This window comes from Chrysemys picta, chromosome 3 (genome assembly GCF_011386835.1).
Source record: "Chrysemys picta bellii isolate R12L10 chromosome 3, ASM1138683v2, whole genome shotgun sequence".
Classification (NCBI taxonomy): Eukaryota; Metazoa; Chordata; order Testudines; family Emydidae; genus Chrysemys; species Chrysemys picta.
In genome coordinates this window covers 47,038,828-47,056,843 of record NC_088793.1, presented here as the reverse complement: position 1 = coordinate 47,056,843, position 18,016 = coordinate 47,038,828, and the positions used below count along the sequence as shown (strand labels likewise).

The window sequence follows — 18,016 nt, the reverse complement described above, 5'->3', positions numbered from 1 at the left end:
CCAGAAAAGATAACTACTCAGCAGAGATGAATGGGAAGCTTTCCCTCATGAGTACTAAGGCCTAAGCCACCACCATCTTCAGAAATTAACTTTTTAATTAAAAATAGATATATAAATGTCTGACAATTCACTTGTATTCCTCCTCCATACAAGTCGTATATGAAGGCAATGAACAGAGAAAATGCCAACCAGAGCCTGGAAAGATCAATGGATAGTTATAATGAATCTGGAATGCCTATATCACCGGAGCCCAAAACAGACTGAAACCTAGACCTCAGAGTCAGGTTGATCAACTAAAGATCACTGTCTAATATGCCTTTTACCATTCATAATTTGATTGCAGACAAATCACTGGACAAGAAACCTGGCTGAGTGATCATCCAGGTCTAATGTTAGGTCAGCTGATTCCCCTCTTTTTAATCTTACCCCCAGAAACTGTATTCACCACAGACCAAGGGGTGGGGGTGGGGGTGGGGGAGGGATAGCTCAGTGGTTTGAGCACTGGCCTGCTAAACCCAGGGTTGGGTGTTCAATCCTTGAGGGGGCCACTTAGGGATCTGGGGCAAAATCAATACTTGGTCCTGCTAGTGAAGGCAGGAGGCTGGACTCGATGACCTTTCAAGGTCCCTTCCAGTTCTAGGAGATAGGATCTCTCCATTAATTTAATTTAATTTAACTTAACATATCTGGAGGAGAGGAGCCATGATATTATTTCCTACCATGTTTAGACACAGGAAAATCTAATTTGAATTGGACTCCCTTGAGTATCTCCACTGAGAGTCCAAAGGGACTAACCTGGACATTGTTCTAATCTAAAAATCAGACACCAAAGGCTTCCCAGAGGAACTGACAGAGACACTGTCTAACATGGTGACAAAATCCATAAGACTTTTAACTTGTAAAACAAACATCTTCACAAACTCTCTGAAGTAGTCCAAAATCTACTTTTCCAAAAATTACACATTAGAGTTCTCACACAGTCTCTGACCCAAAACAAACCCAACTATGGAGCATACCATGAGGTAAGAACACAGGAAATACAAACACCTCCCTTCCCCTCCAATCTTCCTCCTCCAGAGATAAATGAAAAGTCTTCTCTTTGCAAGGTAAGAAAAAAAAATCACTACTGTGATTACCAAAAATTCAGGGACCCTTTGAAATTCCAAAACGTACTTATGGGAAACTCCACCCAACCAACAGACCAACGAGTAAGAAAAATCTATGGACATACTCATTACATTCTAACAACATTTATGGACACTTTCAAAGTATTCTAAAGTCTCACACCAATCCCCACCCAGATTATCATGGTTCACAGACTGGCTTTGAGCAATTTAGAGGCTTATGGAGAAAAATACAAAATTTGGTAATGTTAATTTTAAAACTCCACAATGGTGTTTTCTGTGGATGAAAAGTTGAGAGAGAATCATTTAGTTTAACCCTTTTCAAATATTTTCTAATGGGTTCAGATAGATCAGTATCCAGTTGTCTGGATTTATACACAGTAAAATCCATATTTTATGAACTAATTGAGAATTGAACAGTCCATAAAATCAAAAAGTTCATAACATTGAACACCTGAAAATTACAGAAGTTACATTGCATAGTATACATAACGAACGGTAACAAATGTATACAATAAAACTGATTTTTCTTTGAGACAACTGAATCCCTTGCTATCAAATCTCTTAGTTTTTAAACCTGTACAATTGCTTGAACTTTGGATAAAGGACTGAAGTCATATTTGGCAGCAGGAACCTTACTTAGACAGCAGAAAAATGATTCATATAACTGATCATTTGAAGATTGATGTTCATAAAATCAGGGTTCTACTGTATGGTTACATCTATTGATAAGGGATAAACTCTGCTGACAAGCTGGATAAGCTAGATGCATTTTATCCACCTAGTAATAACACTTCTTTAATCCTACAATTTCTTCTCTCTACATAGTTAACATCTTTGTTTTTAAAAGTTAAACAGAGAAAGATAGTTCTAAGTTACGTATGGAAGAAGCAGTTCTTGCTAACCTAGGATGTGTGGGTGGGAGTCTCTTATATTATTAGGGTCACATACTCTCCCTTTACTGGAATAGACTGTAGAGAACTATGTCAATAACTATGCTAGAGAACTGATCAAGAGCAAGGTTACAAAAATATCACAGCTATTTCCACAGTGGGTAAGTTAGCTGCTCTGTGGTAATTTCACATCTCCTGCTTCCAGTATCTTCAGATAAAGACACTGTCTGCTATCCAACCAATAAGATACACTTTACCAGACCCCCCAAACAGACAGAAAACCATTTGTTAGGCCACAATCTTAAAATGAGTCGAGCATCATAAATTTATAAATCCCCAAGAAAGGAACAAATATGCAACTTCCTGGAGGAGGGACTTTGGAGACAGAGGAAGAAGGTGAAGGGGGAACATCAAGGAAATGTGTGAAAACATGCAGACAAGTAGCAAGTGAAAGTTGTTTTGTTTCGTGAACTCTTAAAATGCAAATCATGATGCAGAACGTACCGTATGTCAGATAGGCTATATAACACACCAAACCATCTCACTGCTGTGTTTGAAAGACACTTCTACTTTGGTGACAATGTCATTTGTTCATGACTTTGGGACATCCAATGTAGGGCTGGACTTGCATTACCAGATATCATAGTTCAGGGCAACTAAACCTGTTTTCCCCATCTGTGGTCTACCAATGGCACCCAACTCTAGGCTCCTGGCTCCTCAGCCATCACCTCCTTTGGGTAGAGATCCGCGTCTCTTGCCCTCCTGACTGGGGTTTTTCCAGGCTCCACAGTTCCCTGCCCACACTGTGATTTCCTCAGCAAGCCAGATGGCCAGCATCTGTGCTCTGCTTTCTCTTTTGAGCGCTATGAACAATGTAACTATCAGCAGTTACAAGTTACCATACAGCTCCTTGTAAGCAAGCACATTTATTTGTAAGGTGAAAGCACCGCAGAGGAAAAATATTAATAAAAATAAAAACCTATACACACGCTAATAAGCAGAGATGACCTGTACCTGCTGATGGGGGACCCACAATTTAAAGGTTTGGCTGCCCCCTGAACAGCTTGAGTCCCGCTCTGCCCCTTTCCCCTGGGAGACGTACCTCAATCTCCCCTCCCAGAAAGCAGCAGCTCCTCCCTGCAGCTCCCAGCTGTTGCTCTTGCCTCTTCCCATGGCATGCAGCTTGCTGGTTCTGGCAGCTGCTGACAGGGAGGAGGGGTCTGGCTGCACCATGTGGCTAAACAGGGCTGGCAAACACTGGCAGAAGTCAGGGAGAGGGCACGGGACCCCACATGCCCCCCTCCACACGTTGCCTCTGTTAATAAGCTTACTAAAGGTCACACCTGAAGGGCTCTGGAAGGAGTCAGTCCTTCAAACCCCACCAAGAGTATTTTCTGTGGTTACAAGTTCATAACAGTCTGAGCTCATAATTAGCACAACCATGAATAATTCAGTCTTTTCTTTATACAGCTTGGGCCTTTGATCTTCAGGTTCCAAGAACAGGTGATCAGCAGACAAAGCAGAATGTGACGAATTACAAAGGAATCTTACAAAACTGGGTGACTGGGCAACAAAATGGTAGATGAAATTCAATGTTGATAATGAATCGGCCACTGTTGGAAGATTGGACACTGAGCTTTATGGACTATTGGTCTGAGCCAGGACGATCATTCTTATGTTCTTATGACACTGGTCTACACCTCTGGGAGCAGCTGTTTTCTAAATTCTTCATGAGCCTGCCCATCTTCTCTACTATATACCAGTAATTTGATGATGGCAGGCAAAATTCATTGTACATAGTTCAAAGGATATACTCATAATGAAAAAAATGATATTATGCTAAGGAAAAAAAAGAGCATACTCTGGAATTGGCTGATTATGATAAATCTGAAGTTTTCAAATGTAGGCGCCTAAAGCCAGCCATCTAAAAAGTAGTCAGATTTTCAGGTGTGCCAAGAAAACGTAGTTGCCAGTGGTTTTAATGGGAATTACTGTTGCTCAACTCCCTCTGGGGAAAAAAACAACAACTGTTACCTATCTTTTTCTAACTGTAGTTCTTCGAGATGTGTTACTCATGTCCATTCCATTCTGGGTGTGTGCGCGCCCATGTCCGTGGTTCTGGGACAGCAGATCCATCCCGAGGGGCAGCTACGGCAACATGGTTACCGAAAGGGTCAGCAACGTTCTGAACCAGTGCTGGTGAAGCCACATGGGGGCTATTAGGATAATCTTCGCCCTGTCCTGCTTGATCCTCACAAGAACCATGTGAATCAACGGCAGTGGCGGGAAGGCATACATTAGAGGCCCCAACCACGGGATGAGAAATGCATCTGATAGGGAGCCCCTGTCCATCCCCCGGATCAAACAGAATATGTGGTGGCATTTCCTGTTTTGCCTCGATGCGAACAGGTCCACCTGGGGAGTTTCCCACATCTAGAAGATTATGCTGACCGCCTCTGGATGGAGCGACCACTAGTGGCGAGACGAGAAGGTCCTGCTGAGGTGATCAGCTAAGATGTTCTTGCTTCCGGGCAGGTGTGGGACTACCAGATGAATGGCATGCCATAAACAAAAATCCCAAAGGTGGAGAGCTTCTTGACAAAGGGCTGACAACCTGGCTTCACCCTGCCTGTTGATGTAATACATCGTGGCAGCATTGTCCATCAGGATCTGCACCACCTTGTCCTTCAGGTGGAAAAAGAAAGCCTGGCAGGCCAGGCAACCGCTCTGAGCTCCCTGACGTTGATATGGAGGGCCAGATCATCCCTCAACCAGCGGCACTGGGTGCTTAGCTCGCTCAGGTGGATGCCCCAACCCAGGTCCAAAGCTTCGGAGACCAGGGTCAGCGACAGGGACGGGGCCATGAAAATTGCAGGGTTTAGCCCCAAGAAACTATGTTTCATCAGATATACAGGAATATTTGATTGTACTGTCTAATCAGTGTGTGTCCATCTCAGTTTCTCCCCCCAAACAGGAATATTAATGCCTCCAGAAGTTTCTGGCATCCTCTGGATTTTTGTAAACAAAAAACCTGGCAGTATACTCAATCGAGAACTTGGCAGAGTGCATTATGGCAATTTTCAAATCCAGTTCACTGAGCTCATTTTTCACGTTAAAGAACCCTATTCTTTTTTCTGAGAGCACTGGGGTAAGGAGGAGGCCCATTTTCCTCCCAGGGAAGTTTGGAATACAGTCTTTAGTATCATCATCTTCATACCCAGATTGCCACAAGGCAGAAACAATTCTATGCATCTCATTTGCTTCTGTTTTAGAAACAGGAGGCTTCCTAACCAAATCAGGCAGACAAGATCCCAAATTTCATGGTTCAGCAAACCATCACGTGGAAGTCTATTTAATAAAACTAAAATAAAAAAAAATAAAAATCACCTCTTTGTTTCCCCAGAGATCTCAACTGGCTTAAATTCTTTGTGTTTGATATTCTTCCATCTTATCCATGCACAGTTAAGCTTATTTACATTTTCATATTGCATTATGCCATGGGCATGTATTTGAGGTTAGTAACCTGCAAATCAAGTCCTTGGATGTTCACCAAAGTGTCTGATTTTTTTCCTCTACAGTCCCAAAACTATTTTGCAATCCAGTCAATCTGAATGTGTAGTTACTGCAGCCTTTTTATAACTGATGTTTAACTAATATCAATAATCAGACAAAGATACATATCAATCTTATACACCAAAGATTGGGGCGGGGAGGGGAGGGGGAATAAATTCATCCTGTTTTCAGAAACCTTCTCCAGGAAATCAATCAATTTGGCCTACAGAAGATAAAAATAGAGAAAGTTTTTCATACTTCTCACTTTGTAAAAGCAAAATAAACTTCTCAGGTATACTCAGAATCATGTTCAAAACAAACAGTCAATGTTTCCAGAGCTCAGAAACCAGTACAAAGTACGAAAGAACAGCTTTTTTCTGTGATCTGGGACAGCTTTGTGATCTTCAACAATTTTGTATATTCATATAGTAGTTACAGCAAACTTTTTTATGCTTTAGGTCTCATCACTTCAACTGATTCTGAACAAATATTTTAAGAGAATTATATTCAATAAATTTGGTATCAAAATTTTAAGTTTAACAAAAATAAATGTAAAAAACTATCATGAGAAATGTCTCCTTGTCTTTTTATTCAAGTTTCAATTTTTTTTAAAAGAAAAAAAAACCTCCTACAGTGTTTGCAACCCAAACATCGGTGCATTGTGCTAGTGCATAAGAATCAAAGTGAAACTGACTGTAACAAAAGATAAAACTGACCAGACGATTTTTATTGTCCAAGTCAAGCAAAGTTTAAACAGTAGGTAATGAATTCTGAATTACTAAATTTTGTGAAATTATCAGTGAACAAAAAAGGATACTGCAAACAAAAAGCACTAATTTCACAACTGTAGTTCATTTTTATGATATTTCATAACATATTAGTAAACTTTATTTTAAGACTCTTTCCATTGTAATGAATGGAAGCAGGAACAAATCTACACTGAGCTATTATATCTTGGCTGAGGGGTTGAGGAAAGACCATTTTTTTCCCCAACAAAATGTGAGAATTAGAAAAATGCAGATGAGGAAGATTCTACTTTAAAACTGAAAGCATTTTATAGCTGTCAGGGTTCCTTCCCCACTCTGAACTCTAGGGTACAGATGTGGGCACCCGCATGAAAGAATCCCTAAGCTTATTTTTACCAGCTTAGGTTAAAAACTTTCTCAAGGCACAAACTCCACCTTGAACAGTATGCTGCCACCACCAAGTGAATTAAACAAACATTCAGGTAGGGCCACTTGGAGCCCACCTTCCTCAAATCTCTTCCCCCCCCCGCCCCCCCAAGTCCCTACACCCTCTTTCCTGGGAAGGCTTGAGAATAATATCCTCACCAATTGGTACAGAACACAGACCGAAACCCTTTGATTTTTCATTGTTTTAAGATCCATCAGGTTCTTAAAAGAAGAATTTTAATGAAAGAAAAAGTAAAAGAATCACCTCTGTAAAATTGGGATGGTAAGTACTTTACAGAATAACAAAAAACTCAAGAACACAGAGGATCTCCCCTCTGGGCAAAACCTTAAAGTTACAAAACCAGGGCTAAACCTCCCACTTAGACAGGGGAATTCACAAGCTAAAACAAAAGGTAATTTAACGCATTTATTTTCTGCTATTACTTACTATTTCTGCAAGACTAGATGCTTAGTTCAGATATACTTAAGAAGATTTAAATTCCCTGCCTGGTTTCTTTGCTGGCTCCGAGAGACACAGACCCAAAACCTTCCCCCACAGATTTGAAAGTATCTTCTCCCCTTATTGGTCCTTTTGGTCAGGTGTCACCCAGGTTATCTGAGCTTCTTAATCCTTTACAGGTAAAAGAGGAATTAACCCTTTACAGGGTAAAGAGGGATTTTATGCTACCCTTAGCTGTATGTTTATGACAATAGCCTAGAAATATTTATATTAAAAGGATAAATTTTTAGTATTTTTAAACAAGAGTTTCTCTTAAGATTTAGAACAACAACAGAATATATCACTCAGAAGGTGCTGGAATAAGTAAACAGATGCTATGAAACATCAAGGACCATGAAAAAAAACCATCATAAAGTGACAAAATAGCAGAGATATAATTAAGACCAGGAAAAAAATATCACTAACACCCGTCATTCATTTTCAACAGGAAACTGAAGAGATGTATATACTATGACTTAAACATGCACACAACACACACACAAATTCCATTCTTCCTGAGAAGCAGAAAAATAATTATATCCCTTTGGGCTAAAATTAACCAAAGTTCAATAGCCTGACAATATAAGCATGCCGATTCACATACTTCTGAATTCAATTCAGTGTCACAAAAATGACTTTCTGAGAACCATTGTTGTATTTTTTATTTCACTTCTGATCAACAGGAAAAAAAATATGAAAAAAGACAAACAAAACCCAGGAAATGCATTTTCCCAACAGCTATACTTAAAAGTGTAAACATTTTGAGATGTTGACTCCTGCCTTCAACTGGCTCATGATGCCAGCTTCCATTGCCTACTTATTACATTTTCAAACAAGCACCTTCATGCTTTTTCCCCTCCTTTCCCTGCCCACATGGGAGGAGCGCCCCATAAACTTCTGCCATACTAACTCATTATCCTCCTTCAAACTCTCATCTGTCATAATGCCTACAAAAACCTCAACAGTTAGACCACTGGTGCACTGAGACCACAGCCTATTATGCTGACCGATACAGTCTCACTGTTCCTTTATACTCCACCATCTGTACTCTCGTCTTGTACGTCGATTGTAAACTCTTTGAGACAAGAACTATCCTTTGTTTGTTTATACAGTACCTAGCACAATGGGGTCCTGATCCATGACGAGGGCTCTTAGGAACAAATGCTAGGAACAAACTTTTCCCTTGGGCGAGTCATTCTGTATGATAGGTTTATTACACACGTAGTACTGGTTACCATCAGAGGCAGGATGCTGAACTTGATGGACCCGTAGTCTGATCCATGTTCCTAAAAGCTCTTCTAAATCTAAAGTAATTCCCCTGAAGTATAGCTATTATAGACAAAAATCAAACAGACAACCTTGTTTGTGAAAATGGACACAGGCTTGTACAAACATACATACATTAAAACTTCAAAAAGTAAACTACTTCTTTATTAAAAAACATCAGTAAATCAATAATGATAAGATAAAAATGGTAGCTGATTTTGTTGTTCTTCGTTCGTATCGCTTGGATAGGTAGCAACAACTACAAATTTATGAGGAAGTATAATCATTGCTACATTCACTTGGAAGTCGGTAAAACGACATCCAGTGGCCAATTGACGACATTGGTATGTTGGTGGATTTGTACAAAACACAGAGCACAAAAAAACCCAGCACTTAACAGAAGCACCACATGAAGGTTGTCATTTTGTTAAGAATGATTTATGGACTGGACAAACTTAATTCCTAATTCAAATCAGAAGACATTTGTAGTAATCTTTTATATGTTACAAAATACACAAAAAGTCTCCCTTGTCTCTATCTCACTCATACACACGCCAACAGTTATAACATGTGATGTTATAACAGAATAATGTTCTCTCCCTCTTCATTCACCAAAGTTCTTTGAAGTTTTGCTTACCTTCTTTATCAGCAAATAACTGACTATCTGCAATGACTTTTGGCATCTCTGGATTGTAACGAGTTCCCTCTGGAAAAATCACAAGATACATCTGTGGGATTAAAAAAAATATATATGCACATATTTTTAAAATCAGACATAGCATATAATTTCTAAAAACATTAATACAATTTTGGACTTACACATGAGATTAACATCACATTCCAGATACAGCTGCAAGTATTGGAAGAAAATCAACACTCATTACAAAGCTATAGGAGGCTTACTTTAACTATGTCACATACATAGCTGGTTCATTTGCAATGCTACAGTTTAGGGTTTAAAACTATTTTCAGTCATTAACCCAATTTTCAGGGTTTTATATGTCTGCAGTAAAAAGCCCATTAGGTGATTTAACAAATTTTAAGAGGAAAGATAAAAAAGCCACATACCAAAAGGAAGATTAGGAAATCAATTGAGGAAATAAACAGCAGGAGCAGCTGAGCTACGAACAAAATTCTTGTTCTCATATAATAATCTTTAGTAGTATTCAACTTGAAATACAATGGCAGAATGAACTCTAAATATAAAGTGTTTACTCTTTTCCATTGATATATCACAGGGGATCTAAACTGGATTTTCTGCTTTACCACTGATGTTATTTTTAACTTAACTTTCTTCATTATGTTAAACTTTATCTCAGACCCCATAATCACCAGAAGGTCTATTAGTTGACCAATATAAATTCCACAATGTTAAATGGCAATGCTGCATACCTTTGATTGGATTTTCATTAAAAACATACATAATATGCATTGGAAATACCATGCTATAGCAAATATTAACTAGCATGAAATTAAACATGGTTTGCTTTTACTCAGTGTAAAATCATGTCAGCCAGTTGTGGTTAACCCAAATAGCTGATTTCTCTGGTGTCATAGCAGAGGTGGGTCTTTTGGAAAAAGATTTGAAGGAAGAAAAAAAGGTAGTGGCTTTACAGATAGTCAAAGGAAGGTGTTCCATACATAAGAGCAGTGGAGAAGAAGTTACGGAGAGGTTGGAGTGAGAAGCTGACACCTGAGAAGACAAGACCGGCATCTGTGGAATGAAGTCTTTGGAGGGAAAAGGGATGGGATAAGAGACAGGAATGGACCATTATCGAAGGTCAAAGTTATGAAGAGCCCTAAATGGTAGGAAAAGAAGCTTAAGATTTATGCAGTGGAACTTAGAGAGCAAGTGGAGGTGATATGGTCAGGGCAACATGCAAAAATCTTAGTAGCTACATTTTAAACTAACTGGAGGGAGCAACTTGGGTAGTTTGCAAAAGTGTAGAGAAAGAGGCAACATCTTGATTGTCATGAGAAAGATTTGATTAAGAAAGCTTCAGCTGCATGGACAGAGGAAAAAAATTGGATGGAATTTAAAGGTTGTAGACAAAAAAGTGACAGGACTTGGATACAGCCTGGATGTGTAGAGGAAAAGAGAGGAAGGAGTCAAAGTTGACACCAGTCCAGAGTGACAGGGAGTAGAGTGGTCATAGTCATAGCATCATAGGACTCGAAAGACCCTCAGTAAGTCATCTAGTCCAGTCCACTGCACCGAGGCAGGACTAAGTATTAGCCCATTCCTGAGAGGTGTTTATCTAACCTGTTCTTAAAAACCTTCCAAATCTCAGATATTCACAACCTCCCTGGGTAATTTGTTCCAGTGCTTAACTACCCTTACAGTTAGGACGTTTTTTCCTAATGTAACCTAAATCTCCCTTACTGCAATTAAAGCCCCCTACACTTCTTGTCCTGTCCTCAATGGATAAGGACTACAATTTATCATCCCTCCTTTTTATAACAACCTTTTACATACATTAAGATTATGTCCCCCTCAGTCTTTTTTCCTGCAGACTAACCACACACAATGTTTTCAATCTTTCATGAGAACACAAGAACGGCCATACTGGGTCAGACCAAATGTCCATCTAGCCCAGTATCCTGCCTTCCAACAGTGGCCAATGCCAGGTGTTCCACAGGGTATGAACAGAACAGGTAATCATCAAGTGATCCATCCCCGTCGCTCATTCCCAGCTTCTGACAAACAGAGGCTAGTGGCACCATCCCTGCCCATCCTGGCTAATAGCCATTGATGGACCTATCCTCCATGAACTTATCTTGTTCTTTTTTGAACCCTGTTATAGTCTTGGCCTTCACATCCTCTGACAAGGAGTTCCACAGGTTGACTGTGCGTTGTGTGAAAAAATACTTCCTTTCTCTTATTTTAAACCTGCTGTCTATTAATTAAAGGACCCCTAGTTCTTGTGTTATGAGAAGGAGTAAATAATAATACTTCCTTATTTGCTTTCCCCACACAAGTCATGATTTTATAGACCCCTATCATATCCCCCCCCCTTAGTCGTCTCTTTTCCAAGCTGAAAGTCCCAGTCTCATTAATCTCTCCTCATATGGCAACTGTTCCATACCCCTAATAATTTTTATTGCCTTCTTCTGAACCTTTTCCAATTTCAATATATCTTTTTTGAGATGGGGCGACCACATCTGCATGCAGTATTCAAGATGTGGGCGTACCATGGATTTATATAGTGGCAATATGATATTTTCTGTCTTGTTATCTATCCCTTTCTTAATGCTTCCCAACATTCTCTTCACTTTTTTGACTGCTGCTGCACTTTGAGTGGATATTTTCAGAGTACTATCCACAATGACTCCAAGATCTCTTTCTTGAGTGGTAATAGCTAATTTAGACCCCATCATTTTATATGTATTGTTGGGATTATATTTCCCAATGTGCATTATTTTGCATTTATCGACATTGAATTTCATCTGCCATTTTGTTGCCCAGTCACCCAGTTTTGAGAGATCCTTTTGTAGCTCTTTGCAGTCTGCCTGGGACTTAACTATCTTGAGTAATTTTGCATCATCAGGAAATTCTGCACTTCACTGTTTACCCCTTTTCCCAGGTCATTTATGAATATATTAAATAGCACTGGGCCCATTATAGACCCCTGGGGGACACTGCTATTTACCTCTCTCCATTCTGAAAACTGACCATTTAATTCCTACCCTTTGTTTCCTATCTTTTAACCAGTTACCAATCCATGAGAGGACCTTCCCTCTTATCCCATGACATCTTACATTGCTTAAGAGCCTTTGGTGAGGGACCTTGTCAAGCACTTTCTGAAAATCTAAGTACACGATATCCACTGGATCCCACTTGTTCACATACTTGTTGACCCCCTCAAAGAATTCTAGCAGAGTGGTGAGGCATAATTTCCCTTTACAAAAACCACGCTAACTCTTCCCCAACAAATTATGTTCATCTATGTGTCTGACAATTTTGATCTTTATTATAGTTTCAACCAGTTTGCCCAATACCGAAGTCAGGCCTACGTGCCTGTAATTGCCGGGATCACCTCTGGAGCCCTTTTAAAAAATTGGCGTCACATTAGCTATCCTCCAGTCATTTGGTACAGAAGCTGATTTAAATGATAGGTTACAGACTACAGTTAGTAGTTCTTCAATTTCACATTTTAGTTCCTTCAGAACTCTTGGGTGACTACCAGCTAGTCCTGGTGACTTATTACTGTTTAGTTTATAAACTTGTTCCAAAATCTCCTCTAATGACACCTCAATCTGGGACAGTTCCTCAGATTTGTTACCTGAAAAGAATGCCTCAGGTTTGGGAATCTCCCTCACATCCTCAGCTGTGAAGACCAATGCAAAGAATTCATTTAGTTTCTCCGCAATGGCCTTATCCTTGAATGCTCCTTTAGCATCTCGATCATCTAGTGGCCACACTGGTTGTTTAGCTGGCTTCCTGCTTCTGATGTACTTAAAACCTTTTTTTGCTATTACTTTTTGAGTCTTTGGCTAGCTGCTATTCAAATTCTTTTTTGCCCTTCTTAATTGTATTTTTACATTTTATTTGCTAGAGTTTATGCTCCTGTGATAAATGAAGCGGGGGTAGCTCCCTTTTATGGACACCTAACCAGTCAATTAGCTGTAAAATCCCTCTTGGTGTCTGTTTTCTGCTTGCTTAACCTGTAAAGGGTTAACAAGCCCACAGGTAAAAGAAAAGGAGTGGGCATCTGACCAAAAAAGCCAATGGGAAGGCTAGAACGTTTTAAAATTGGGAAAGAAGCTTTCCCTTTGTATCTGTTGTGTCTCTCTGGGAAAGAGGGGAACAGAGGTCAGCAGGAATGCTGTGTAAAGTTTTAAGCCAGGTATGAGAAATCATCAGATCATACCTAGAATTAATTATTTGAAACCCCCCAAATATGTAGGTAAATTAGGAATGTTTAGATAGATGCGATCAGGTTTATTTCTTTATTTTGGCTTGTGGATCTCCTCTGTGCTAACCCCAGATGCTTTTTTTTGCTTGTAATCTTTAAGCTGAACCTCAAGAAAGCTATTTTGGGTGCTTAATTTTTGGAATTGCTTTTAAAATCTAGCAAAAACCTAAGTTCCAGATGTATTATTTTTCCTTTTTGTTTTTAATAAAATTTACCTTTTTAAAGAACAGGATTGGATTTTTCGTGTCCTAAGAGGTTTGTGCATGTTGTTTGATTAGCTGGTAGCAACAGCTAATTTCCTTTTTTTTCTTTTTCTTTCTCAGCTCTTCCCGGGGGGTGGGGGGTGAAAAGGCTTGAGGGTACCCCACAGGGAGGAATTCCAAAGTGCTCCTTCCTGAGTCCAAGGATTGGGTTTTTTTTTTTTGCATTTGGGTGGTGGCAGTGTTTACCAAGCCAAGGTCAAAAAAAAGCTGTAACCTTGGGAGTTTAATACAAGCTGGGAGTGGCAAGTATTAATTTTTAAAATCCTTGCGGGCCCCTACCTTCTGCACTCAAAGTGCCAGAGTGGAGATTCAGCCTTGACATGGTGGCAGCACGGTGGAATAATTTTGAACCAGAAGCACAGATCTCAGGATTTTAAAAGGACACATTTTTCCTTTGGGCTGCTTGAAAGCCAGGGATTTTCCCCCCCCTCTTTCTTTTCTTTTCTTTGCTGCCTGAGGGGAAACAGGCCCACAAAGGGATCGGCTTGCAAAGCCAGGGAGTCAAACAAGCCATTTATTTTCTTTTCTTTTCTATCTTCGTGGCAACGAAATAGTTAGGCTAGAGTTGGGCAGCCCTGTGCATGAGGTTGAGGTCCTTAGAAAACCTTAGAAAAACTAGTCTTCCCAAAGTGGCACGCCACAGAGAAGACAGATCCAGATCAAGTCCAGACATCCAGCTCCCTGACGGAAATGAAGGGAGGGGATGGGGGACTGGGAACTTCCCAGGAGGGAAGGGTCAGCCCTCTCTTGACCAAGATCTAGGTGCCAAGCTGGAGGAATGCTCTTAATCCAGATCGAGTTCTAACTGCAGAAGACAGGGATATTTCTTCCTACAGATGATGCACTTGGAAGCGGAGGAGAGGAACCAGGCGAAGCGCTTGGAGGCAGAAATGCAGGCAAAGCGCTTGGAGGCGGAGCTAGAGCTGAAGTGCTTAGACCTGGAAAGGGCTAAGCTGGGTCCACCAGGTAACCCTAACAGACCTTTTCTATGTACCGCTCCCCATTCCAAGAAATTCCCCACATACAAGGTAGGCGATGATACAGAGGCCTTCTTAGAAAATTTCGAAAGGTCCTGCCTTGGATATAACACCCCTATAGACCAGTGTATGGTGGAGTTGAGGCTGCAAATCAGTGGACCCTTAGCAGAGGTGGTAGATGAAATGCCTAAAGAACATATGAATGAGTACGAACTTTTTAAACAAAAGGCCAGAATTAGAATGGGGCTAACAGCCGAGCATGTCTGTCGGCGGTTCAGAGCCCTAAGGTGGAAACCAGATGTGGCATTTTCCCGACACGTCTGCCACACTGTAAAAAATTGGGATGCCTGGATATGAAGAGCAAGTGTTAAATCTCTGGAAGATCTGTCTCTCCTAGTGCAGCAGTTCTTAGAGGGTGTTCCTGAGGCAATAGAAAGGTACATCGTAGATGAAAAGCCCAAAACTGTAATTGAGGCAGGGGAGATTGGAACCAAATGGGTGGAGGGGCGGAGAAGAAAAAAGCTAATAGCAGTTGGTTTGTATACCAGAAGGGACAACCCGAGATGACACCCCACCATCTGAGTCAGCCCAAAGCCCCCCCTCGCAAGGAGGAGCCAGGGAGACTCCAGATGCCCTGTTGTCCTACCACCCCACACTCCAACCACCCACCTCGCCCCACCCCACAGTCAGTTCGGAGATGCTTTAAATATAATGAGCTGGGGCACGTGAAGGCCAACTATCCCAAGAGCACCAGTCGACTACAACTCATCACCCCGGGTCCTACCAAGAGCCTTCGGGCCCGGATGTCTTGCAAATACCCCAGAGCGAAGCGAAACTGAGTGTGGGCGGGAGGAAGATTACCGCGTGGATAGACACTGGAGCACAGGTGTCAGCTATCCGCCAATCCCTGGTGGACCCCAAATTCATTGACCCAGAGGCCCAAGTGACGGTGCAACCTTTTAAGGCCAACTCTTTTGACTTGTCTACAGCCAAGTTGCCTATCCAGTATAAGGGCTGGTCAGGGATATGGATTTTTGCAGTCTATGACAATTATCCCTTTCCCATGCTGCCAGGAGAAGTCTTAGCCAACCATATGAGGCTAACAAAAAGGGTAGGGATGGTAATCCCCAGCCAAGCTAAACAGGTCTCCACACCTAACTCCATTCCTGAGCCTCCTACAGGAACCCAGCCAGAGGTGGTGGAACGAGACTCCAGACCAGCATCTATGGCAGGAGTTGTAAATCCAGTTCCTGGAACCCAGCCAGAACCAGCCCAAGGATTGGAACTGGCGGAGCAGTCAGCACCAGAACTCGTGCTTGCAATCCCACCAGAGTCAGGGGAGCCAGCACCAAAGGGCGCCACAGAGTCTGCACCTGCAGCAGCAGCTAGACCGACGCAAGAGACTGAACCAGAGCCTGAAATACCACCCACTGCATCAGCGGAGAGCGGTTCACAGTCAACAGAAACAACCCCATCACCTGCATCGCTCCCAGTGGGACCAGGCCCAAGTCCACAACCCAGCGAGGAATTAATGTCTCCAGCATCAAGGGAACAGTTCCAGGCAGAGCATGAAGTGGATGAGAGACACAAGGGAGCTTGGATTGTGGCATGGAGCGATCCACCGCCTCTCAGCTCTTCTAATAGGTCCAGGTATGTTATAGAAGGAGGACTCTTATACAAAGAGACTCTTTGTGGTGGGCACAAGAAGGACTGGCATCCTCAGAGACAGTTGGTAGTTCCAACTAAGTATAGGGAAAAGCTCTTGAGCTTAGCCCACAATCACCCTAGTGGCCATAGAATCATAGAATATCAGGGTTGGAAGGGACCTCAGGAGGTCATCTAGTCCAACCCCCTGCTCAAAGCATGACCAATTCCCAACTAAATCATCCCAGCCAGGGCTTTGTCAAGCCTGACCTTAAAAACCTCTAAGGAAGGAGATTCCACCACCTCCCTAGGTAGCCCATTCCAGTGCTTCACCACCCTCCTAGTGAAAAAGTTTTTCCTAATATCCAACCTAAACCTCCCCCACTCCTTGTTCTGTTATCTGCTACCACTGAGAACAGTCTAGATCAGTGGTTCCCAAACTTTAACATCCTGTGAACCCCTTTAACGAAAATGTCAAGTCTCACGAACCCCCTCCTAAAAATGAATGTTTCCAGGGATTTTCTCCTTTACCTGAGTATAAATTATAAAAACAGTGATCTTGGAATAAACAGGGCTGCCCAGAGGATTCAGGGGGTCTGGGGGCAAAGAAATTTCAGGGGCCCCTTCCATAAAAAAAAGTTGCAATATTATAGAATACTATAGTCTCGTGGGGGGCCCTCCGGGGCCAGGGGCAAATTGCCCCACTTGACCCCCCCTGGGCAGCCCTGGGAATAAAACAATTTGTTTTTATGACATGCTTATTACACACTATTTATTATTAATTATTATTTATCATTACAGTATTTTTATTACATTATGAAAATGGCAACACTCTTCCAAGATCTCACTTTCGTAGCTTGTATCACATTGAATAAACCTGTTATAAGACAAGGTTTCTATGTTTCATCAAGGAGTATCAGATGTGAAACAGCAGGAAGGTATTTAAGAAGTCAACTCAAAGAGTTCCTCCTACACAAGCATTCAGGTCTTGAGCAGTCCAGGCAAACAACACACGTTACAACAAAGCTAAGTTGTTCTTCATAATAATTTAAAAAACAACACTAGCTGCCTATTTCATTTTAAAAACAGCAAAAAATATCCATTTCCCTTTCAATTTCTTATAAAGAGTCTTGAAGTTTAAATCTCCCCAGTGCGATAGATATGCTTGCTTTGATCTGCTTAGCTCTTGGAAGTCCAGGCGCTCCGGGCTGCTGGCCCCATGCTGCCCGGGGTTCCTAGTGACAGCTCTGTCCGCCATTAGGGATTTTTTTCCTGAGAATCCCCTGTAACATTTTGCGAACCCCCAGGGGTTCACGAACCCCAGTTTGGGAACCACTGGTCTAGATCCATCCTCTTTGGAACCCCCTTTCAGGTAGTTGAAGGCTACTATCAAATCCTCCCTCATTCTTCTCTTCTGCAGATTAAACAATCCCAGTTCCCTCAGCCTCGCCTCATAAGTCATGTGCTCCAGCCCCCTAATCATTTTTATTGCCCTCCGCTGGGCTCTTTCCAATTTTTCCACATCCTTCTTGTAGTGTGGGGCCCAAAACTGGACACAGTACTCTAGATGAGGTCTCACCAATGTCCAATAGAGGGGAATGATCACATTCCTCGATCTGCTGGCAATGCCCCTACTTATACAGCCCAAAATGCCGTTAGCCTTCTTGGCAACAAGGGCACACTGTTGACTCATATCCAGCTTCTCGTCCA

At 41.6% G+C, this 18,016-nt stretch overlaps 1 protein-coding gene across 2 annotated transcripts in view; it reads right to left on the bottom strand.

Moving 5' to 3' along the window:
• Nucleotides 1–18,016, bottom strand: part of AGPAT5 (1-acylglycerol-3-phosphate O-acyltransferase 5) — a 119,724-nt gene that overhangs the window by 37,631 nt on the left and 64,077 nt on the right. For both annotated transcript variants that reach the window (XM_005289706.5, XM_005289707.4), the window contains one exon: nucleotides 9,144–9,234. In XM_005289706.5, coding sequence (XP_005289763.1) covers nucleotides 9,144–9,234 — 91 coding nt within the window. The remainder of the gene's footprint in view (nucleotides 1–9,143; nucleotides 9,235–18,016) is intronic.